This window comes from Diorhabda sublineata, chromosome 4 (genome assembly GCF_026230105.1).
Source record: "Diorhabda sublineata isolate icDioSubl1.1 chromosome 4, icDioSubl1.1, whole genome shotgun sequence".
In the NCBI taxonomy this organism is placed as follows: domain Eukaryota; kingdom Metazoa; phylum Arthropoda; class Insecta; order Coleoptera; family Chrysomelidae; genus Diorhabda; species Diorhabda sublineata.
Genome location: NC_079477.1, coordinates 23585740 through 23610612, shown reverse-complemented (window position 1 = coordinate 23610612; position 24873 = coordinate 23585740). Strand labels below are relative to the sequence as shown.

The window sequence follows — 24873 nt, the reverse complement described above, 5'->3', positions numbered from 1 at the left end:
CATTTTACGAGTTTTAGAATGATGAGATAATCCAATAACAAAATGAAATAAATAAACAATAAAGTTAGGTTAACCGAGAACTGTCAACTGTCATTGTCACGTTATGTCATGGAGGGTGCGAAGAGCCGCGTCGGGAAACTACGGTCTTCGGAAATTCTTCTTTTTATTTAAATTACTTGATCTCTATAATTTCTTCTTTCACAATTCGTTTGTCGTCGACAGCCATATGTTATGACAGCAGCGTCAAGTGTTACAATATTAATTGGTTTTGAACCAGGGGCGTAGCACACTTTTTTTTCAAAGGTTTTAAAGTGAACTTACGAGAAAAGTATATAAATTAAGGCATTTTGTATACGAGTTAATTATTATAATCTGTTATAATTACAAATTGAGACAAAACACAGAATGAATCATTTAATATCAACAGCTGCTAACCACAACGTAAACAAATTTTCTTCGTAAACTTCTTCTTCTTCTTCGTGAACAGCTTCAATCTCTTCGTCTACTTGTTGTACTATCTCTTTTTTCGATAGATTTTGTACTAGCCTTGTTGCCAAACTACTGATTTCGTCAAATTTCATTAAAATGGCCGAACCGCAGCCGCAATATTGTTTTTTTGGAGCGAAACCTTCTAAATCTCTCTCATGTGGATCGAACATATAAAATAGACCTAAAAAAACATATTTAAATCAAATAAGAAATAGTTATAAATGTTGATAATTACCTGATTTGAAAAATAGCGTTACCCATTGATCCAAATGATTAAGAATACAATATTGTTCTTGGGTAAATAACACACTCAACGTTCTGGTCAACGTGTTTACGGTAAATACTTCACTAATTATGGGTTTGTAGATTGTAACGTGTATCGTTAAATGTCTCAAATAAAACTTCCTAACGATATTTTTCATTCCAAGCTTGGGATCTTTTGGACCGTAAGCGATGTAAGAATCTATGTAAAGCTGGTTGCCTGCCATTAAAATCAAGTCGATGTTTTTGGAAGTCCATTGTTCGACTGAAATAAGATGATTCATGACTATAGCCACAATGCAGTTTGGAATATCTTGTAAGTTTCTGCAAGAATCGGTGAAACATGGGGAATTTTGGCTATTGTAACCTCGAATGAGATAGTAACCAGCCTTCGTGGTGTAATATTGTTTACGACCAAGTTGTTGTAAACGTTTAGCTTCTTTTTTCTTTCTTTGTTGTTCGACCTAAAAGTTGAAGAAAATTAGATTATAATTTTAGTTACTGATAAAACGATTTACGTATTTTCTCAGGAATTTCTTGTCCTCCGAAACTTCGGCACACTTCGGAGAAACATTCGTTATACTACTTTTGATTTTCTTTTTTTTACAGGACGTTTTCATCGAACCTACGATTATTTCTATTGGTGCTATTTCGAAACAGCACATTTTCTGCATTGGTTCCGGTATGCACCCGATGAGGTGGGTGGCGGCTAATGCTGCGTTCACGAAACACAGCTGAAAAATATAAACAATAAAACAAACAATTAACAAACAACAAAATCCTGCTTACTAAACAAGCTGTGCCTTCATTATCTGGCATACCGGCAGGGCCTCTTTCGTTAGGATCAAATACATATATAAGAGGTTGATTATCTTCTTGAATTTCCTCCCATATAGCTAAAGTAATTGGCTCGGAAACTATGATACCATGAGTGTTTTCTTCGAAGAATCTTTCTATTCCTAAAAAAATTAAATATTTAGGTCTGCACATAAAAGATAAGTTCTTATTAAACAATAAATTTCTTACCAAAGATTTTGTTTACTTTACAACCTAACCATCAAGATTTATCGTACCTGTCGATATTAATTAATTAATTATTAAACTTTAACCTCAAATATCTTTTGAATGGTGAGGTTTACGAAAAAATTTGTTTAATCTTTTTTGTAGAGCAAAAAATTTCCTACAAAATGATGTATTAACATTTTATGTGCGATTAACAATCAATGAAATATAAATTTTTTTCTATTGGATTGATAAAATTGTAGAAAACTATAATACAGAAGACATTCTCATTGATTTAAGTAATAAAATTTGGTTCACATTTATTTTCAAGAAATGCTAACAAATATTTTTTAGACATAAGTATGTTTATCTGTATTGGAAAATTATCAATTTCTAAAAAGTATATCGTATATTCAACCGATGTATTTCAATAGATATTAGAAAAAAAATTGATTGGAATTTTCCATCAAAAACTATTATTATCAATACAAATCAAAATGTAATAATGAATATCATTGAAACGCTTCATTTAAACAAAAAAACATGAGAGACCTTTTTTTTAGAACAGTCAATTTTATATAAGAATTTTTACTGTTCATTCCATCACGCTCATTTGTTTACGAGTTATAAGATCATAAATAAAAAGAATTTTGTCTAAAAATTATTAAACTTTAACCTCAAATATCTTTTAAATGGTGAGGTTTACGAAAATAATGTATCAAATCTTTTTTGTAGAGCAAACAATTGACTACAAAACGTTGTATTAATGTTTCATGTACAATCAATAATGAATGAAATATAAATTTTTTTCTATTGGATTGATGAAAATGTAGAAAACTATAATACAGAAGACATTCTCATTGATTTAACAGATAAGATTTGGTTGAAATTTATTTTTATGTAGCACTAGTAAAAAATTCGATTCATTTAACCTACCCCGGCGAATAAAGTGAAAAAAAATTGTCAATTATACCTTGTCTTAAATTGAAAGTATTTGGATCTTTGATATCAATGATTCCTTTAACATCGGACATCCTTATTTCACAACTAGCTTTCAATACTCCTATGTTATAATGAGTATTGACATTTTCTATGACCAACTTGTCTTCCCATTGATTGAAATCGTACCCAAGAGTTTCAACAGAATCATCATATAATTCAGAACCGATTTCAATAATCTGAAACGTTATATTTAAAAATATATTGAACGCCGTTATTATTCATATTCTCACTTCATCTATTATCGGTTTCGACCACGTGTTCGTTTTGTGGATTAAAGTCATTGTAAGTGCCACGATTGCTATGGGGGCCGACATGGAGTTTTTCATTCTATCGAATTTCGGATCGTCTTGGTGTATGGATCCTCTAACAATGCTTTTACCTAAAAATTATTAATAAGAAACACGGAATTAGAAACTACGATTTCATTAGTACTGAAAGAGAAGTAAGGAAAATGATTATCCCATAATCTAAGATATTTATAATGTCTTTAGGCAGTCTTCATTAAATGTTTCTCCGGGGATTTTATTCTTTATGCTCCACCGTTAGTTCCTTCAACAAGTTTTCTGATGCTTCTAATTGATTTCTTCTTAACAATCTCATCAATCAAAGTGAATAGAATTCGTTTTCTAGTGCTAAAACTAATTTCTTTTTAATAATCTTTTGTCAAAAGTTTTTTCTTTTAAGTTATTTACTTTAACAAGTTTTCTGGTGCTTCGAATTTCTTCTACAGGAAAAAACGACGCTTTCCACGTGTCAATTTTCCGTTCCAAAAAAATGATCCATTTCAAGCTCTTATTCCAAGTTTTCTGATGCTCCCAACTGATTTCTTCTTAACAATCTCATCAATCAAAGTGAAGAGAATTCGTTTTATGTTCTCATTCTAAAGCTCTTGAAAATATTATGATGTTATCAATAAAAACGATGTTATCTTTGTTTTCTTTACTTCCTTTAACAAGTTTTCTAGTGCTACAAACTAACTCCTTTTTAAAAATCTGTTGTCACAAGTGTTTTTTTTTATATTTTCATTCTTAAGTTATTTACTTTAACAAGTTTTCTGGTGCTTAAAAGTTCCAAAAGAAATGATCCATTTCAAGCTCTTATTCCAAGTTTTCTGATGCTCCTAGCTGATTTTTTTTTTCAAAAATCTGTCAACACCTTCAATTTCCATAGAAGAATCAATTTCTTTATAATTAAACGAAACATTAAAGAAAAAAAAACGGGGATATCTTTTCCATAAATAAACAAAATTAAACATTAGAATGAACCAGCTCACCTGGTGTTATTTCTTCAAATCCACCGACGTTAACCGTCTTCGGGGGTGGTATTACTACTTTAGGTTCCCTTTCCCTTGGACAGATATCTCTAGTCATACTGACGTTATGAATTGTGAAGCAATTGTTACCATATTTTGGTAGATTACTTAGAAATATATCAGCTAGTTTTTCTAGATTCAAATATCTCGTAATACAGGCCGTACCATATGGAGTTATAGTACCATTTCGACTTCTATTGAATCCATCGAACATGTAGAACATCCTAGCACCTCGCCAAATAGCTACTGTTAATCCTAAATCAACGTAAATATAACAAATTCAATAATATTTCAAATTGAAATATTCAATAATACCTTTAGCTTCTAACAAACCGTACTGATGGTTTTCAAAGAAATTCGAAAGACCACGTTTAACATCGAGAGTGTCTTCGAAATTTTGTGCGTTGATATCACCGACTACGACGTTCGATTCGACGTCTACATTTACCATAAATTTCGAAAGACACATTTTTTTCGGGATATCTTTTAAAGTTATTTTCTCGTGTTGTACTACCCAGTTGATTTCATCATCACACAGTCTGGTATCTCGGCCACAATTGCAATTGAATTTCATAAGTTGGTTCTTACGATAATTCCTTATGAAAGTGCATAATCTATCACCTGAAAACCCGTAGAAAACGGTCGTTGAGTTCTTGGCATTGTTTACGAGTTCAAAATATAGAGGTCGTAAAAATAGAGATAGATGCTCAGGAATTGAGATTATTTTATTGAAAATTGTCTCCTGTTTTCATTAGCTGTTTCCTACGATAGTTTCTGATGAAAGTCCACAATATATCAACTGAAAACTCATAGGAAACAGTCGTTGAGCTCTTGGTTTTGTTCACTAACACAAAATATAGATAGAGTTCGTAAAAATAGAGATAGATGCTCAGGAATTGAGATTATTTTATTGAAAATTGTCTCCTGTTTTCATTAGCTGTTTCCTACGATAGTTTCTGATGAAAGTCCACAATATATCAACTGAAAACTCATAGGAAACAGTCGTTGAGCTCTTGGTTTTGTTCACTAACACAAAATATAGAAAGAGTTCGTAAAAATAGAGATAGATGCTCAGGAATTGAGATTTTTTTATTGAAAATTGTCTCCTGTTTTCATTAGCTGTTTCACACGATAGTGTTTGACGAAATCCCATAACCTATCAACTGAAAACTCATAGGAAACAGTCGTTGAGCTCTTGGTTTTGTTCACTAACACAAAATATAGATAGAGTTCGTAAAAATAGAGATAGATGCTCAGGAATTGAGATTATTTTATTGAAAATTGTCTCCTGTTTTCATTAGCTGTTTCCTACGATAGTTTCTGATGAAAGTCCACAATATATCAACTGAAAACTCATAGGAAACAGTCGTTGAGCTCTTGGTTTTGTTCACTAACACAAAATATAGAAAGAGTTCGTAAAAATAGAGATAGATGCTCAGGAATTGAGATTTTTTTATTGAAAATTGTCTCCTGTTTTCATTAGCTGTTTCACACGATAGTGTTTGACGAAATCCCATAACCTATCAACTGAAAACTCATAGGAAACAGTCGTTGAGCTCTTGGTTTTGTTCACTAACACAAAATATAGATAGAGTTCGTAAAAATAGAGATAGATGCTTAGGAATTGAGATTTTTTTATTGAAAATTGTCTCCTGTTTTCATTAGCTGTTTCCTACGATAGTTTCTGATGAAAGTCCACAATATATCAACTGAAAACTCATAGGAAACAGTCGTTGAGCTCTTGGTTTTGTTCACTAACACAAAATATAGATAGAGTTCGTAAAAATAGAGATAGATGCTCAGGAATTGAGATTTTTTTATTGAAAATTGTCTCCTGTTTTCATTAGCTGTTTCCTACGATAGTTTCTGATGAAAGTCCACAATATATCAACTGAAAACTCATAGGAAACAGTCGTTGAGCTCTTGGTTTTGTTCACTAACACAAAATATAGGTAGAGTTCGTAAAAATAGAGATAGATGCTCAGGAATTGAGATTTTTCTATTGAAAATTGTCTCCTGTTTTCATTAGCTGTTTCCTACGATAGTTTCTGATGAAAGTCCACAATATATCAACTGAAAACTCATAGGAAACAGTCGTTGAGCTCTTGGTTTTGTTCACTAACACAAAATATAGATAGAGTTCGTAAAAATAGAGATAGATGCTCAGGAATTGAGATTTTTTTATTGAAAATTGTCTCCTGTTTTCATTAGCTGTTTCACACGATAGTGTTTGACGAAATCCCATAACCTATCAACTGAAAACTCATAGGAAACAGTCGTTGAGCTCTTGGTTTTGTTCACTAACACAAAATATAGATAGAGTTCGTAAAAATAGAGATAGATGCTCAGGAATTGAGATTTTTTTATTGAAAATTGTCTCCTGTTTTCATTAGCTGTTTCCTACGATAGTTTCTGATGAAAGTCCACAATATATCAACTGAAAACTCATAGGAAACAGTCGTTGAGCTCTTGGTTTTGTTCACTAACACAAAATATAGATAGAGTTCGTAAAAATAGAGATAGATGCTCAGGAATTGAGATTTTTCTATTGAAAATTGTCTCCTGTTTTCATTAGCTGTTTCACACGATAGTGTTTGACGAAATCCCATAACCTATCAACTGAAAACTCATAGGAAACAGTCGTTGAGCTCTTGGTTTTGTTCACTAACACAAAATATAGATAGAGTTCGTAAAAATAGAGATAGATGCTCAGGAATTGAGATTTTTTTATTGAAAATTGTCTCCTGTTTTCATTAGCTGTTTCACACGATAGTGTTTGACGAAATCCCATAACCTATCAACTGAAAACTCATAGGAAACAGTCGTTGAGCTCTTGGTTTTGTTCACTAACACAAAATATAGATAGAGTTCGTAAAAATAGAGATAGATGCTCAGGAATTGAGATTTTTTTATTGAAAATTGTCTCCTGTTTTCATTAGCTGTTTCACACGATAGTGTTTGACGAAATCCCATAACCTATCAACTGAAAACTCATAGGAAACAGTCGTTGAGCTCTTGGTTTTGTTCACTAACACGAAATATAGATAGAGTTCGTAAAAATAGAGATAGATGCTCAGGAATTGAGATTTTTTTATTGAAAATTGTCTCCTGTTTTCATTAGCTGTTTCACACGATAGTGTTTGACGAAATCCCATAACCTATCAACTGAAAACTCATAGGAAACAGTCGTTGAGCTCTTGGTTTTGTTCACTAACACGAAATATAGATAGAGCTCGTAAAAATAGAGATAGATGCTCAGGAATTGAGATTTTTTTATTGAAAATTGTCTCCTGTTTTCATTAGCTGTTTCACACGATAGTGTTTGACGAAATCCCATAACCTATCAACTGAAAACTCATAGGAAACAGTCGTTGAGCTCTTGGTTTTGTTCACTAACACAAAATATAGATAGAGTTCGTAAAAATAGAGATAGATGCTCAGGAATTGAGATTATTTTATTGAAAATTGTCTCCTGTTTTCATTAGCTGTTTCCTACGATAGTTTCTGATGAAAGTCCACAATATATCAACTGAAAACTCATAGGAAACAGTCGTTGAGCTCTTGGTTTTGTTCACTAACACAAAATATAGAAAGAGTTCGTAAAAATAGAGATAGATGCTCAGGAATTGAGATTTTTTTATTGAAAATTGTCTCCTGTTTTCATTAGCTGTTTCACACGATAGTGTTTGACGAAATCCCATAACCTATCAACTGAAAACTCATAGGAAACAGTCGTTGAGCTCTTGGTTTTGTTCACTAACACAAAATATAGATAGAGTTCGTAAAAATAGAGATAGATGCTTAGGAATTGAGATTTTTTTATTGAAAATTGTCTCCTGTTTTCATTAGCTGTTTCCTACGATAGTTTCTGATGAAAGTCCACAATATATCAACTGAAAACTCATAGGAAACAGTCGTTGAGCTCTTGGTTTTGTTCACTAACACAAAATATAGATAGAGTTCGTAAAAATAGAGATAGATGCTCAGGAATTGAGATTTTTTTATTGAAAATTGTCTCCTGTTTTCATTAGCTGTTTCCTACGATAGTTTCTGATGAAAGTCCACAATATATCAACTGAAAACTCATAGGAAACAGTCGTTGAGCTCTTGGTTTTGTTCACTAACACAAAATATAGGTAGAGTTCGTAAAAATAGAGATAGATGCTCAGGAATTGAGATTTTTCTATTGAAAATTGTCTCCTGTTTTCATTAGCTGTTTCCTACGATAGTTTCTGATGAAAGTCCACAATATATCAACTGAAAACTCATAGGAAACAGTCGTTGAGCTCTTGGTTTTGTTCACTAACACAAAATATAGATAGAGTTCGTAAAAATAGAGATAGATGCTCAGGAATTGAGATTTTTTTATTGAAAATTGTCTCCTGTTTTCATTAGCTGTTTCACACGATAGTGTTTGACGAAATCCCATAACCTATCAACTGAAAACTCATAGGAAACAGTCGTTGAGCTCTTGGTTTTGTTCACTAACACAAAATATAGATAGAGTTCGTAAAAATAGAGATAGATGCTCAGGAATTGAGATTTTTTTATTGAAAATTGTCTCCTGTTTTCATTAGCTGTTTCCTACGATAGTTTCTGATGAAAGTCCACAATATATCAACTGAAAACTCATAGGAAACAGTCGTTGAGCTCTTGGTTTTGTTCACTAACACAAAATATAGATAGAGTTCGTAAAAATAGAGATAGATGCTCAGGAATTGAGATTTTTCTATTGAAAATTGTCTCCTGTTTTCATTAGCTGTTTCACACGATAGTGTTTGACGAAATCCCATAACCTATCAACTGAAAACTCATAGGAAACAGTCGTTGAGCTCTTGGTTTTGTTCACTAACACAAAATATAGATAGAGTTCGTAAAAATAGAGATAGATGCTCAGGAATTGAGATTTTTTTATTGAAAATTGTCTCCTGTTTTCATTAGCTGTTTCACACGATAGTGTTTGACGAAATCCCATAACCTATCAACTGAAAACTCATAGGAAACAGTCGTTGAGCTCTTGGTTTTGTTCACTAACACAAAATATAGATAGAGTTCGTAAAAATAGAGATAGATGCTCAGGAATTGAGATTTTTTTATTGAAAATTGTCTCCTGTTTTCATTAGCTGTTTCACACGATAGTGTTTGACGAAATCCCATAACCTATCAACTGAAAACTCATAGGAAACAGTCGTTGAGCTCTTGGTTTTGTTCACTAACACGAAATATAGATAGAGCTCGTAAAAATAGAAATAGAGGCTTAGGAATTGAGATTTTTCTATTGAAAATTGTCTCCTGTTTTCATTAGCTGTTTGCCACGATAGTTTTTGACGAAATCCCTCAACCTATCAACTGAAAACTCATAGGAAACAGTAGTTGAGTCTCGGTTTTGTTTACAAGTTAAAAATAGAGATAAAGCTTTTGAAATTTATTGAAAATTTCACCCTTCTTAAGAATTTAAATTAATTGATTTAAATTGATAATATTGTTTATAATTTTTCTGCGCTAAAAAACTTTTTCAAGGCGTTTTTCTTCACGCCCTTTTAACAAGTTTAATCTCTACTTTCCAGCATATTATTTACCATATTTCAAAATCGTGTCTATACTGCATTCGTTGAAACACACTATTGAAAATATATAAGCAGTTGCCAGAGCGACGTAAGCGGTTGGTAGTTGCTGTTTTCCACGATTTTCTTTCGGAAAAAGTTCGTTACATAACGTCATTGTTCCTAAAAAATTGATCGATAAGATAAACATTTTTTCGATACTAATTTATCATTAGCTACCTCTCAAAATCCACATCCCTCGATCGACTTCTTCGAAATCATACCAATTTCCTTCGTAAATATCCATTCGTTCACACGACGGATTGAACCTCAACTTGAGCTCTGTATTATTGACAAGTTTGACGGATTTAAGAGCGAATTTTGTATCCGGCGTTAATTTAGGCGGGATATTAGCGAAAATATGTTCGATAAGTTCTTCTAAACGATTGAAAGCTAAAACGCAAGCTTTACCGGATTTTTCTTTTTCCCTCCAAAACGACGAACTCTTGTGCACCATCTGAGGATAAACGATTTCGCTTTCTTCCGATTCGATTTCTTCTTCTTCTCCGCCCCTAATTACAAACAGAAATTATCGAAAAAATAAACGATTAAATTATAAATTTACATGTAATCCGCTAGATTATAATCGGGTTGCCCTTCACCGGCGGTGAAACCTTCGTAATTAGTGACATTCTGTAAAGTGTCTCCTCCTTCTGGTTCGTTTAAAATCGCCGGACGTGTTTTTGTGATTCCCCGTTTATTCTTCTTTTGTTTGGGGGGTTTCGGTAGACGGAATTCGCTCCAGTCCTCCAAGCCAATCACATAACCTAGATATTTAATAGGATTTATGAAAAAAAAAACAAAAATAGAACGAAAAAAAAACAGGAAGTCGAAAAACTTACCTTCTTTATCCCTTGGTTTGGGATCAAATAGATACCAGACGTGATCATCCCTCCAAGTTATAACCGAATAAGGTTTGGTGATTACCATCATTTCTTGATTGTAATAATCGTCAGTTTGGGGCGTTTCGAAGAAATTGCGAAGAGCTTCTTTCAAATTCGGTCGAACCAAGCCTGTAAAATTACATTTTCCAAATATGAAAATATATTTGATAAATTTTTAATTACCTTCTTCGACATCTTCAATTTCAACATTAAACTTATTAAATCCTATGTTAAATTCCTTTTTAACGTTATCTAATGTTATTTCTAGAGGAGCGTGTTCGTCTTTTTCTTCTTCTTTTTCTTCTTCTTCTACTGTTTCCGATTTAACCGCTACTGCTTCTTCTTCCGATTTTTTCGAACCTTCTTCTTTTTTGGGAATCGATTCCTCTTCCGATTTCGTTTCGTATTCTGAAATTTCTTGACCTGACGTGGGGACGTTACCGGTTCGTATCTAAAAATCAAACGAAATTATTTATAATATTTGATTGAGATATTTATGTTACTTTAGATAAATGTTCCATTTCTTCTTCTTTTAGTATTTCTATCATACTAGCCGTATAATACGCGTCACCTTTGTTTAGAATTTCATCTAAATCCTATAAAAAATTTAATAATTATTGAATTCTTTGGAGAAAAAAATGAAGAAATACTTGTTGATTCCATTCTATGGAAGGTTTTAATCTGTTGAATCCTAAAGCCATAACACACATCGGTATGGTCTGTTTCCCAATGTTCAAGTCGTATTTGTTAGATATTTCGCTATAAAGGGATCTCAAAATCGATTTATTTTCGCTTAATCTCTTATAAAATTCCATTATTGGACGTATCAATTGATCTGCGTCAACTTGAGAGAAAGTTATTTTTACGTTATGAATATTATAATAATTTTCTTTAGTTGGGGCGAAATTCGCTAACAAAATTTCTATTAAATCTTCTAAATGATTCGCTCTCAAGATACAAGCAGTACCATAGGCTGAAATATCATTATATGTATCAATACAATTGAAAATAAGTTACAAAAATGTTTAATATAAATAAACACGATTCAAAACGTCCTACGACGTTGTCCGATGCTTAATTTCCACTCTTTCCTGAGTTCACATTTCATATACTCAATTATTTTCTTATTCCATAAATTCTTGATCTTCCGTTCCCCTGTGGAATCCAATTCAACATTTTATTTTGCAATTTTCCCTTCTCCTCTGTAATTCCGCACGTACCCGTATTGAATCAATAAAACTGTAATTTTATCAACCTGTATCTCACTAAATAACTATGTTTAAATTCCCTAATTAAGCAAAATTTTTGTATATAAATTAATTGGATGTAAAAAAAACTCACGCGTCGATAATCCTTTATCATCTCTATTATGGCTGTCGAAATAATAATATTTATCTTCATTTTTCCACAGAGCTACCGACATAACTTTGCAGGTTATTATTCCGGAATCGTAATTAGAAAAATAATCTCTTACAACCTGAAAATTAGACAAGCACTACTAAGATCTGTTATCATCATTTATCGATAGACGAGAGCAGACCGATTAAAAAAATGAAAATTTATATTTAATTTTCATCTGATTAATAAATTTTCTCGCAACCGAGGTTTCCGTGGTGGCGATGATCTCCGCATTAGATTCAAATTTGGGCTCAGCTCCATTTTGTCAAGTTTGGAACCACTCGAGGCCAAATCTGGAGTATACTATAAATTGAGCAGCAATTCGTTTGTTAAATTTAATGTAACTAACGCGGAGATATGAACCAGGTGCTCTTTCATGTAAAAGCATATTTTTCTTCATCAATTTGGATCGTGCTGTCTTCAATTTACTGTCGAATCGGCCCAATAATTCGACATAGTTACCTTTTCCCGAAGGATTGCTCGACGATGCAGATCGTCTTCGAAAGACAGGAGAATTTTCGCCTCCTTTGGAACATGTTTTTGGGATAAAACCCTCTGTAGCTACTCTTTTGATTGCCGTTAAACAGCGTCAAAGTTCAATCGACGAGCTGCCAACACCTTCCTTGATTTCTAGCGCCTAAAATGATTTCTTGATTATCACAAAATGACCCAGAAGCTTCTTTTGATTGCCGTTAAACAGCGTCAAAATTCAATCGACGAGCTGCCAACACCTTCCTTGATTTCTAGCGCCTAAAATAATTTCTTGACTATCACAAAATTACCCAGAAGCTTCTTTTGATTGCCGTTAAACAGCGTCAAAATTCAATCGACGAGCTGCCAACACCTTCCTTGATTTCTAGCGCCTAAAATAATTTCTTGACTATCACAAAATGACCCAGAAGCTTCTTTTGATTGCCGTTAAACAGCGTCAAAATTCAATCGACGAGCTGCCAACACCTTCCTTGATTTCTAGCGCCTAAAATAATTTCTTGACTATCACAAAATGACCCAGAAGCTTCTTTTGATTGCCGTTAAACAGCGTCAAAATTCAATCGACGAGCTGCCAACACCTTCCTTGATTTCTAGCGCCTAAAATAATTTCTTGACTATCACAAAATGACCCAGAAGCTTCTTTTGATTGCCGTTAAACAGCGTCAAAGTTCAATCGACGAGCTGCCAACACCTTCCTTGATTTCTAGCGCCTAAAATGATTTCTTGATTATCACAAAATGACCCAGAAGCTTCTTTTGATTGCCGTTAAACAGCGTCAAACTTCAATCGACGAGCTGCCAACACCTTCCTTGATTTCTAGCGCCTAAAATGATTTCTTGATTATCACAAAATGACCCAGAAGCTTCTTTTGATTGCCGTTAAACAGCGTCAAAATTCAATCGACGAGCTGCCAAAACCTTCCTTGATTTCTAGCGCCTAAAATAATTTCTTGACTATCACAAAATGTCCCAGAAGCTTCTTTTGATTGCCGTTAAACAGCGTCAAAATTCAATCGACGAGCTGCCAACACCTTCCTTGATTTCTAGCGCCTAAAATAATTTCTTGACTATCACAAAAAAACCCAGAAGCTTCTTTTGATTGCCGTTAAACAGCGTCAAAGTTCAATCGACGAGCTGCCAACACCTTCCTTGATTTCTAGCGCCTAAAATAATTTCTTGACTATCACAAAATGACCCAGAAGCTTCTTTTGATTGCCGTTAAACAGCGTCAAAGTTCAATCGACGAGCTGCCAACACCTTCCTTGATTTCTAGCGCCTAAAATAATTTCTTGACTATCACAAAATGACCCAGAAGCTTCTTTTGATTGCCGTTAAACAGCGTCAAAGTTCAATCGACGAGCTGCCAACACCTTCCTTGATTTCTAGCGCCTAAAATGATTTCTTGATTATCACAAAATGACCCAGAAGCTTCTTTTGATTGCCGTTAAACAGCGTCAAAGTTCAATCGACGAGCTGCCAACACTTTCCTTGATTTCTAGCGCCTAAAATAATTTCTTGACTATCACAAAATGACCCAGAAGCTTCTTTTGATTGCCGTTAAACAGCGTCAAAATTCAATCGACGAGCTGCCAACACCTTCCTTGATTTCTAGCGCCTAAAATAATTTCTTGACTATCACAAAATGACCCAGAAGCTTCTTTTGATTGCCGTTAAACAGCGTCAAAGTTCAATCGACGAGCTGCCAACACCTTCCTTGATTTCTAGCGCCTAAAATGATTTCTTGATTATCACAAAATGACCCAGAAGCTTCTTTTGATTGCCGTTAAACAGCGTCAAAGTTCAATCGACGAGCTGCCAACACTTTCCTTGATTTCTAGCGCCTAAAATAATTTCTTGACTATCACAAAATGACCCAGAAGCTTCTTTTGATTGCCGTTAAACAGCGTCAAAGTTCAATCGACGAGCTGCCAACACCTTCCTTGATTTCTAGAGCCTAAAATAATTTCTTGACTATCACAAAATGACCCAGAAGCTTCTTTTGATTGCCGTTAAACAGCGTCAAAATTCAATCGACGAGCTGCCAACACCTTCCTTGATTTCTAGCGCCTAAAATGATTTCTTGATTATCACAAAATGACCCAGAAGCTTCTTTTGATTGCCGTTAAACAGCGTCAAAGTTCAATCGACGAGCTGCCAACACCTTCCTTGATTTCTAGCGCCTAAAATGATTTCTTGATTATCACAAAATGACCCAGAAGCTTCTTTTGATTGCCGTTAAACAGCGTCAAAATTCAATCGACGAGCTGCCAACACCTTCCTTGATTTCTAGCGCCTAAAATAATTTCTTGACTATCACAAAATGACCCAGAAGCTTCTTTTGATTGCCGTTAAACAGCGTCAAAGTTCAATCGACGAGCTGCCAACACCTTCCTTGATTTCTAGCGCCTAAAATGATTTCTTGATTATCACAAAATGACCCAGAAGCTTCTTTTGATTGCCGTTAAACAGCGTCAAAGTTCAATCGACGAGCTGCCAACACCTTCCTTGATTTCTAGAGCCTAAAATGATTTCTTGACTATCACAAAATGACCCAGAAGCTTCTTTTGATTGCCGTTAAACAGCGTCAAAGTTCAATCGACGAGCTGCCAACACCTTCCTTGATTTCTAGCGCCTAAAATGATTTCTTGATTATCACAAAATGACCCAGAAGCTTCTTTTGATTGCCGTTAAACAGCGTCAAAGTTCAATCGACGAGCTGCCAACACCTTCCTTGATTTCTAGAGCCTAAAATGATTTCTTGACTATCACAAAATGACCCAGAAGCTTCTTTTGATTGCCGTTAAACAGCGTCAAAGTTCAATCGACGAGCTGCCAACACCTTCCTTGATTTCTAGCGCCTAAAATAATTTCTTGACTATCACAAAATGACCCAGAAGCTTCTTTTGATTGCCGTTAAACAGCGTCAAAGTTCAATCGACGAGCTGCCAACACCTTCCTTGATTTCTAGCGCCTAAAATAATTTCTTGATTATCACAAAATGACCCAGAAGCTTCTTTTGATTGCCATTAAATAGCGTCAAAGTTCAATCGACGAGCTGCCAACACCTTCCTTGATTTCTAGCGCCTAAAATGATTTCTTGATTATCACAAAATGACCCAGAAGCTTCTTTTGATTGCCGTTAAACAGCGTCAAAGTTCAATCGACGAGCTGCCAACACCTTCCTTGATTTCTAGCGCCTAAAATGATTTCTTGATTATCACAAAATGACCCAGAAGCTTCTTTTGATTGCCATTAAACAGCGTCAAAGTTCAATCGACGAGCTGCCAACACCTTCCTTGATTTCTAGCGCCTAAAATGATTTCTTGATTATCACAAAATGACCCAGAAGCTTCTTTTGATTGCCGTTAAACAGCGTCAAAGTTCAATCGACGAGCTGCCAACACCTTCCTTGATTTCTAGCGCCTAAAATGATTTCTTGATTATCACAAAATGACCCAGAAGCTTCTTTTGATTGCCTTTAAACAGCGTCAAAATTCAATCGACGAGCTGCCAACACCTTCCTTGATTTCTAGCGCCTAAAATAATTTCTTGACTATCACAAAATGACCCAGAAGCTTCATTTCATTGCCGTTAAACAGCGTCAAAATTCAATCGACGAGCTGCCAACACCTTCCTTGATTTCTAGCGCCTAAAATGATTTCTTGATTATCACAAAATGACCCAGAAGCTTCATTTCATTGCCGTTAAACAGCGTCAAAATTCAATCGACGAGCTGCCAACACCTTCCTTGATTTCTAGCGCCTAAAATGATTTCTTGATTATCACAAAATGACCCAGAAGCTTCTTTTGATTGCCGTTAAACAGCGTCAAAGTTCAATCGACGAGCTGCCAACACCTTCCTTGATTTCTAGCGCCTAAAATGATTTCTTGATTATCACAAAATGACCCAGAAGCTTCATTTCATTGCCGTTAAACAGCGTCAAAATTCAATCGACGAGCTGCCAACACCTTCCTTGATTTCTAGCGCCTAAAATGATTTCTTGATTATCACAAAATGACCCAGAAGCTTCTTTTGATTGCCGTTAAACAGCGTCAAAGTTCAATCGACGAGCTGCCAACACCTTCCTTGATTTCTAGCGCCTAAAATGATTTCTTGATTATCACAAAATGACCCAGAAGCTTCTTTTGATTGCCATTAAACAGCGTCAAAGTTCAATCGACGAGCTGCCAACACCTTCCTTGATTTCTAGCGCCTAAAATGATTTCTTGATTATCACAAAATGACCCAGAAGCTTCTTTTGATTGCCGTTAAACAGCGTCAAAGTTCAATCGACGAGCTGCCAACACCTTCCTTGATTTCTAGCGCCTAAAATGATTTCTTGATTATCACAAAATGACCCAGAAGCTTCTTTTGATTGCCATTAAACAGCGTCAAAGTTCAATCGACGAGCTGCCAACACCTTCCTTGATTTCTAGCGCCTAAAATGATTTCTTGATTATCACAAAATGACCCAGAAGCTTCTTTTGATTGCCGTTAAACAGCGTCAAAGTTCAATCGACGAGCTGCCAACACCTTCCTTGATTTCTAGCGCCTAAAATGATTTCTTGATTATCACAAAATGACCCAGAAGCTTCATTTCATTGCCGTTAAACAGCGTCAAAATTCAATCGACGAGCTGCCAACACCTTCCTTGATTTCTAGCGCCTAAAATGATTTCTTGATTATCACAAAATGACCCAGAAGCTTCTTTTGATTGCCGTTAAACAGCGTCAAAGTTCAATCGACGAGCTGCCAACACCTTCCTTGATTTCTAGCGCCTAAAATGATTTCTTGATTATCACAAAATGACCCAGAAGCTTCTTTTGATTGCCATTAAACAGCGTCAAAGTTCAATCGACGAGCTGCCAACACCTTCCTTGATTTCTAGCGCCTAAAATGATTTCTTGATTATCACAAAATGACCCAGAAGCTTCTTTTGATTGCCGTTAAACAGCGTCAAAGTTCAATCGACGAGCTGCCAACACCTTCCTTGATTTCTAGCGCCTAAAATGATTTCTTGATTATCACAAAATGACCCAGAAGCTTCTTTTGATTGCCTTTAAACAGCGTCAAAATTCAATCGACGAGCTGCCAACACCTTCCTTGATTTCTAGCGCCTAAAATAATTTCTTGACTATCACAAAATGACCCAGAAGCTTCTTTTGATTGCCGTTAAACAGCGTCAAAATTCAATCGACGAGCTGCCAACACCTTCCTTGATTTCTAGCGCCTAAAATGATTTCTTGATTATCACAAAATGACCCAGAAGCTTCATTTCATTGCCGTTAAACAGCGTCAAAATTCAATCGACGAGCTGCCAACACCTTCCTTGATTTCTAGCGCCTAAAATGATTTCTTGATTATCACAAAATGACCCAGAAGCTTCTTTTGATTGCCGTTAAACAGCGTCAAAGTTCAATCGACGAGCTGCCAACACCTTCCTTGATTTCTAGCGCCTAAAATGATTTCTTGATTATCACAAAATGACCCAGAAGCTTCTTTTGATTGCCGTTAAACAGCGTCAAAATTCAATCGACGAGCTGCCAACACCTTCCTTGATTTCTAGCGCCTAAAATAATTTCTTGACTATCACAAAATGACCCAGAAGCTTCTTTTGATTGCCGTTAAACAGCGTCAAAGTTCAATCGACGAGCTGCCAACACCTTCCTTGATTTCTAGAGCCTAAAATGATTTCTTGACTATCACAAAATGACCCAGAAGCTTCTTTTGAATGCCGTTAAACAGCGTCAAAATTCAATCGACGAGCTGCCAACACCTTCCTTGATTTCTAGAGCCTAAAATGATTTCTTGACTATCACAAAATGACCCAGAAGCTTCTTTTGATTGCCGTTTAATAGCGTCAACGAGCTGCCAACACCTTCCTTGATTTCTAGAGCCTAAAATGATTTCTTGACTATCACAAAATGACCCAGAAGCTTCTTTTGATTGCCGTTAAACAGCGTCAAAGTTCAATCGACGAGCTGCCAACACCTTCCTTGATTTCTAGAGCCTAAAATGATTTCTTGACTATCACAAAATGACCCAGAAGCTTCTTTTGATTGCCGTTTAATAGCGTCAACGAGCTGCCAACACCTTCCTTGATTTCCAGCGCCTAAATTGATTTCTTGACTATCACAAAATGACCAGAAGCTCCTTGATATCCCTACGCCATTTCCTTCAGAGAGCAAAAGCCTTATCATTGCTGATATGATTTTTTTTACACGATTGTAAATGACTTTTTGAGCAGACAGGCTACTACTTATGGAAATACCCTCGTATATCAATAAGTTTTGTTCTTGTAATATTTCTGGACTTTGTTTTTGGTACCTTTTCAAAATTATTCTCCTTACAATCAAAAATACCATTAGAAACACATTCCTCTACATCAAAGTCCACAATTTTATCCATCCACCGAAAATTTCTCTTGATGTCGGTTAACATCAGCATCCTGTCAGTGAATTGTTCCCTTTCCGCTAAAATTTCGATCGAATCTTTATAGAACTTGTCTCCAATTTCTAGAACCTAAAAAATTTTCATTCATTTTATCAATTCCAAATGTAGTAACGTTAACAAAATGGTAGATGGATGTAGATAAAAACATTACTTCGTCTATGGTTTCTTTAACGAATTCTTTGATAGGCAATGTCTGTTGCATGGCTAACATTACCAAACACATCGCCGGGCTTTGGAAATTTCTTGATACCACATCAAATACTCTATCACTTTGACTCATATTGCCTCTTAGAATCCATACCCCAGGAAAAATACCTACGGAACAGACACACTTAGATTTTCCTAACCAGCGACTCCCCTAGGACCAATAAAGTAGTTTCCAGTGATAATATTTTTGTTTTCTTACTTTTAAAGTTATACCAAGATTCCGGTAGATCAACGTAATCAGTAATTTGTACTTTACTAATATAAAATGGATCCGTCCTCATATATTTCGGTACGTTATGCATATACAAATCGACGAAATCTTTTAATTTCGAAAACCACATGACGCAAGCCCTTCCAAGATTCGGATTCGTCTGTAAATCATCTTCGGATATAGCTTTTCCTTCTGTATCCCTATGAATATCGATTCAAAATCGAGTTTGTAACATTTTATTTCAAGTTTGTTACCTTCCATTTGGATCGAACGAATAAAATTTACCGTCCTCTATCCAAATCGATAAAGTTATCGGACCGATGATGACACAGCAACTGTTTTCTATTAGATAACTATCTAAAGCTGATAGTAAATCTAGTACTTCGAAATTGCTCGATATCAATCTGCCAACAACGACGAAATCTTCAATCTAAAAAAAAATGGTAAATAAACAAAAAAGAGAACATGAATAAGAATTAATTATGAAAGGACAAATAATAGGTAAAATAACCATATTTGTATACCCAGGAGTTATTTACAGAAGACGGATCATCTGCAGGAAATTCAGATACAGGCGTCTATGACGAACAAGATTCTGGCCATACTTTCGAACGAAATTATTGCGAAAGTGGATAAAACAATGTAATATCGAAGCCGAAGAAAGTTTAAATAAATTTTGTCTGCGGGTGAAGTGATGTCGTGTGTCTTTTGGTACAGGAAAGGATTGTCATACGATAGTTAATGCTTATCAGACTTTTAATCGGCGCGCGTTTCAAAACTAGATAAGAGGCATGCTTACAAATGGATAAAGCGTGTCCAAAAACCGTCCATGTCACAAATTATTAACATAGTTAGATGAGATACTGTCTCGAACCCTCCTTACAGGCCAGACTTGGTTTCCAGTGATTACGATCTCTTCCCTGAATCAAGAAAATCTTTGGAAGTAGAGTTGAAAGAAGTTGGTAAACTGCTATCAAAAAAGGTTGATTATGTCAAAAAACAGCAGAAAAGATATAAGCTTTCCAAACATGTATTAATAAATGCCGAAAAACATTTTTCTCATTGTGAAAATTCATTGGGAACCTTTAGCTTCGTATATGGAAGTAAAACCTGTAGCAGTGATGAAACGAAGATTGGATTAAAGAGATCTCAAAAAGAAAAAGAAGTATTGATAGAAAAAATTTGATATATCTTAACCTTCGGAGTGAATTTTCTATCCCAATATTCGGTCTTTTTTTGAAAATTCGATAGCTTCAATTCTTGAGTCCTTGGTATAGTAATCATAGCATCTCTGTATAGTAGATCACCATATTTGAGTATTTTATTCAGTAAGGCAGGTACCCAATATCTCGATTTGTAGAATTTCAACATAATTAGAGAAGAAATTGCATTTCCCATACTTTGACGTCCTTTGTATCTGGAAAAATTCGGGTCCGTCTGATGAGTATCCGCTCTCATTATTCCTTTCGAACCTTCAGGCTCCAAATCTGTAATTTCAAATAATCATTTATTTCACCACAAGAAGGAGTCTTTGATAGATTTTGATCGCGACATCTTGTAGTGGGAGAAATTAGTGAAGAACTGCTCCCCCCATTGAAAACCTCAGCTTGTAGAATCAGATGAAGAAGAACTGACGCAATTACCATTTATATTGTTTGCTGAAAGTAGCAGCTTCTATAATGTTTCAGTACCTTAGTCTGATAAATCAGATGAAGAAGATACTGTTTGCTTCAGAGCTTATAAATTTATAAGTTGATATGATTCTTTAAATTGAATGTTTTGTCCATCTCCTTAGTTAATATTTTATTGTTTACACACAGAGAATGTTTTCTTGTAAAGCCACACACTGAAACTTATAAATTTATTCACAGTTTATACCTAAAAACTGCGCAAAAAATTGTAATCAAGATTCCAGCTCCGAAGACTATAATTCAGATGATTTACAAGAATCATCTGACAATGAAATCGATGATAACGATGAGAGATTTAACGAAAATGATCTTCAGGAATTAGCCTTGGAAGAATTTTGAGAAAATATTAGTCAGGAACAAGTTGAGAGGTTATAGTCTCATTATCACTGAAACTAGTAGCATCAAGAAAGTAAAATACACTCGCACCAGTGGAAATCAATAGAAATGAAGAAATTTTTTCTGATTGACACTATGGATGGACTTCACCGCAGAGTACTGAATATACTGTTTACACCAACACTAAGAATTATACTGTCTGACGCGCGTTTCGATAACCAAGTTATCAACTTCAGAGACTACAGTATAATTTCTAGTTTTGGTGTAGTGGTTTTGTAAACAGTATATTCAGTATGAATATCGCCAACGGTTCCAGAAATTCCAACTTAGTTCACCGAAGAGATTGAGACATTTGTCACAACTGTCGACAATCTTTTCAATAACCTCTTCAGCAGTTATAGTGAATCTGCGGTGTTCTTCAACTTGTTAAACCAGGTCATCTGAAACCACAGATTTGCGTCCTTAGCTCCCTTTATCCTGTCATCTTCAAAACTTTCCACAACATATGAAGTTTTCCGCAAACAGACGACTCATTTTCCGATAAATTTATGCAGCGTTATGGCCTTCAGCCCGTAGAAAACGAATCTCACTTGGCAGGAGCATCAATAATGTTTATGTGGCTGTACCACAACGCCGACTGACGCCTGAATGTCTGCACGGGGCGATCGGAGGTTGAAATAAAAGGTTCCTCGTATATATGTGTAGATCCCTTTAGAATGACATAGAGTAGAGGTTTTAGGTTAGTTTCTAAGTTAGTAGTAGTTAATTTTGATTTTTTTACGAACCAATATAAAAGCTGATAGTATCCGGTCTATTTTTTTGTGGAATGGGAAACTTGCATACATCCGATTTCTCGAAAGGTTCTTGTAACCAAGAAGGACGCTTCGAAGGAGATAAATTATCAGTAACATCAGGCGCGATCTCTAACAATTCCAAATTTCTCACATCCCTATCATCTTCTATCTCGGCTAAGTATGTAGTGAGTCGTTCTTTGGTCAAATCAAAACCGGGTTCGCCTAAAGAATCCCTGGTATCAATTGAGTTAATTAGATTAGTTAATATTTACTTTTCCTCTCCAATAGTTGATCCATCGTTAACATTTGCTCTTTGACCATATCTAAATCATCTATTTTTTCTGGAGGTTCTAGATTTAGGTGGGTAAATCTTTCCACGGTACACCCTTCTAGGGTAAATTTAGCGATCGGGACGTGTACATTTAAATTGAGATATAGAAAATTAACTAGGTCATCTAAAGTTAGACAACGGTAAAGTACTGCAAAACCATCACCTAAAAACGTTGTATTAGTAATGAATTGTTGATCAAAGTAAGAGATAAATTAGTGGACATAGTCTGACTACATGTTCCAAGCTTTATTTTACTGGATATAGTGATTTAGTGTTGTTCTGAAGCGAGAAACTAGATGATGCTATAATCAACAATATTTTCATCATCTCTTTTGCATCCTCCTCAGATTGTTTGACACTTTGGTACTATTTCTTCGATGGTTTTCCATAGATAAAGTTTGAATCTACGATTCCTTCGCATTACAGAAACTCATCGTTATTATGTAAAACAATGAGCTGGATTCATAGTCTGTTGTCTGTTTGGTAAATCTTATTTAAAGTTATTGCAATGGAATAAATTACGTATTTTGTGTCTTTTATACTAAGTATGAATTCATTATACCTTTTGGTGGGTATCTTGGATAGTTTTGCTCAATTTGTCTAGTATGACATTGTACGCCGAAAGCAGGAAAACCATCTTCAGTGTGTTCAGTAGGATCGAAAAGATAATAGGCTTCATCTTGGATCCAAATAGCTAGATATTTTCCCAACATGGTGACTATACCAGAAGGATAATGAGTGAAAAACGTTTCTAAGCTATGCATAAAAGTTTCTTTAACGAAGTCTTCCGCTACAGAGGAAAATCTAGAAAGAAATTATGATAAATCGGATGTTAATATGGTATTAAAGAAGAAAGAATCGAAAACTTACTTTGTTTCAATAACGTTTTTACAATCAATTTCAAAAGATATTTTATCTCTGTCCAAATAAATTGATTTAAAAACTTTATTCGTGGATACGTAAACCAAGCATCTGTCAGGATCTTGCTGTATACTTGTTATGTATAAGTTGTTTCCTAGATCCAGAATCCTGTCGATTGTATTTCGATCCCATGTGTCCATCGGAAAGAGGTAAGCGAAAATACATGCTACTGCACAATTGCAAGCACCTTAAAAAATTTATTTTTATAAAGAAAGACATACAAAAAACATTGATTAATTGGGAAAGAGTTTATAGAACGAATTTCAAGCAACAGCTGACAAAATTCGACTTGCTTCGTATTACAACCCCCCAAAATCATATTTTTCGCGTCAATATGTAACAAAGGATCCATCACATTACTCCGGAATCAAAACGATCATCATCTGAGTGGACTGCAGCAGGTGAATCACGTCCGAAGCGTCCAAAGGCCCAACAGCCAGGTGGGGAGGTTATGTCTTCAGTGTTTATATCACATAGAGTTGTTGGATCGTTTGAATGCGGAAACCAAGGAAAATGTCGATGAAAAATTGAATGATTTGCAATTAGATGGCAATGATGGTAAAATGGAACGAATTATACTTCAAATTGCTTCCTCATCTACCATATAGTCCAGATCTGATCTCCAGTGACTACTGATCTTAAAAAAATGCTCGTAGGTAAGAAATTTAGCTCAAATGAAGAAGCAATTGCTAAAGCACGGCATCGAGAAGTTTATGGAATGATTGTATTGTTCTTGAAGGAGATTATGTTGATGAATAAAATCGATTTTTGGTAAAAAATGTGTTTTCATAAATCGCCCGATTTATTTAATATGTCATCTTCTTCGGAAAACATCTAGAATAATAGTTACCCAATAGTAGATGGAGCCACATACTATCTTCTATTCTAAGCTATGATAAGGGTCGTTATATGGCCTGCGGCTGTATACCCGTCCCAATATTAAATAAAAGTGGAAACAATCTCAAAAAAAATCATAAATTTTAAATTTCTCACTATTATAGACTATTTCAAAATGAAAAATGTAGATCTAGTTTTGTTAGTGATTTTTCTGTTGCCTTTTGTGTTACGTTGAATCTACTTACAAAACGTAATATTGAATGAGGTGAAATTATACCTTGTAGCCCCCTGGTTTTAATCAAATACTTTTTCGAAGTTTGCCCATAATGTCCTAATAATATTGCATTTTTCCCATAATAACAGAATTGGTGCCACACCTTTCTCAAACTAGAAATTTCTAGTTTTTGAGTAATGCCTTCTGGTTTTATATAAACCGGCTTCTTTTTCGATTTTTTCGGTCTTTCGTCGGGAGGAATCCATTTTTTAGTCGGCACCGGAGGGTAATTAATCTCCACTATTTTCCTTTTTTTCACTCTAAATGTAAAAGAAATCGAGTTAAAATAAAAATTTTTCATATCAATTTACTTAATTTACCTCATAATTTAGAAAATTATCGTAAAAGATTCCCACTTAAATTTTTATACAAGTC

General features: G+C 34.8%; 1 protein-coding gene across 1 annotated transcript; it reads right to left on the bottom strand.

The window, feature by feature from the left end:
- Positions 1–410: 410 nt before the first annotated feature.
- LOC130443328 (uncharacterized) lies at positions 411–24823 on the bottom strand. Its single transcript, XM_056777896.1, has 27 exons — positions 24819–24823; positions 24502–24758; positions 23337–23574; positions 23029–23270; positions 22408–22629; positions 22127–22357; positions 20512–20801; positions 19569–19744; positions 19303–19514; positions 19048–19211; positions 18771–18965; positions 11895–12030; positions 11204–11526; positions 11057–11149; positions 10737–11004; positions 10512–10682; positions 10235–10436; positions 9850–10181; positions 9646–9792; positions 4382–4687; positions 4028–4321; positions 2985–3133; positions 2726–2930; positions 1540–1709; positions 1269–1484; positions 725–1214; positions 411–670 (listed from the first exon to the last, which is right to left on the bottom strand). Exons 1-27 carry the CDS (start codon positions 24821–24823, stop codon positions 411–413), a joined length of 5994 nt encoding a protein of 1997 aa, XP_056633874.1.
- Between the last annotated feature and the right edge of the window lie 50 nt (positions 24824–24873).

What these genes read in the sequence shown, in the direction of transcription:
- LOC130443328 (XM_056777896.1), bottom strand. An exon ending in AGGGATGTGGATTTTGAGAG is followed by an intron (nt 9,793 to 9,849) that starts GTAGCTAATGAT and finishes TCAATTTTTTAG; the next exon opens with GAACAATGACGTTATGTAAC. An exon ending in CGGTTTGTTAGAAGCTAAAG is followed by an intron (nt 4,322 to 4,381) that starts GTATTATTGAAT and finishes ACGTTGATTTAG; the next exon opens with GATTAACAGTAGCTATTTGG.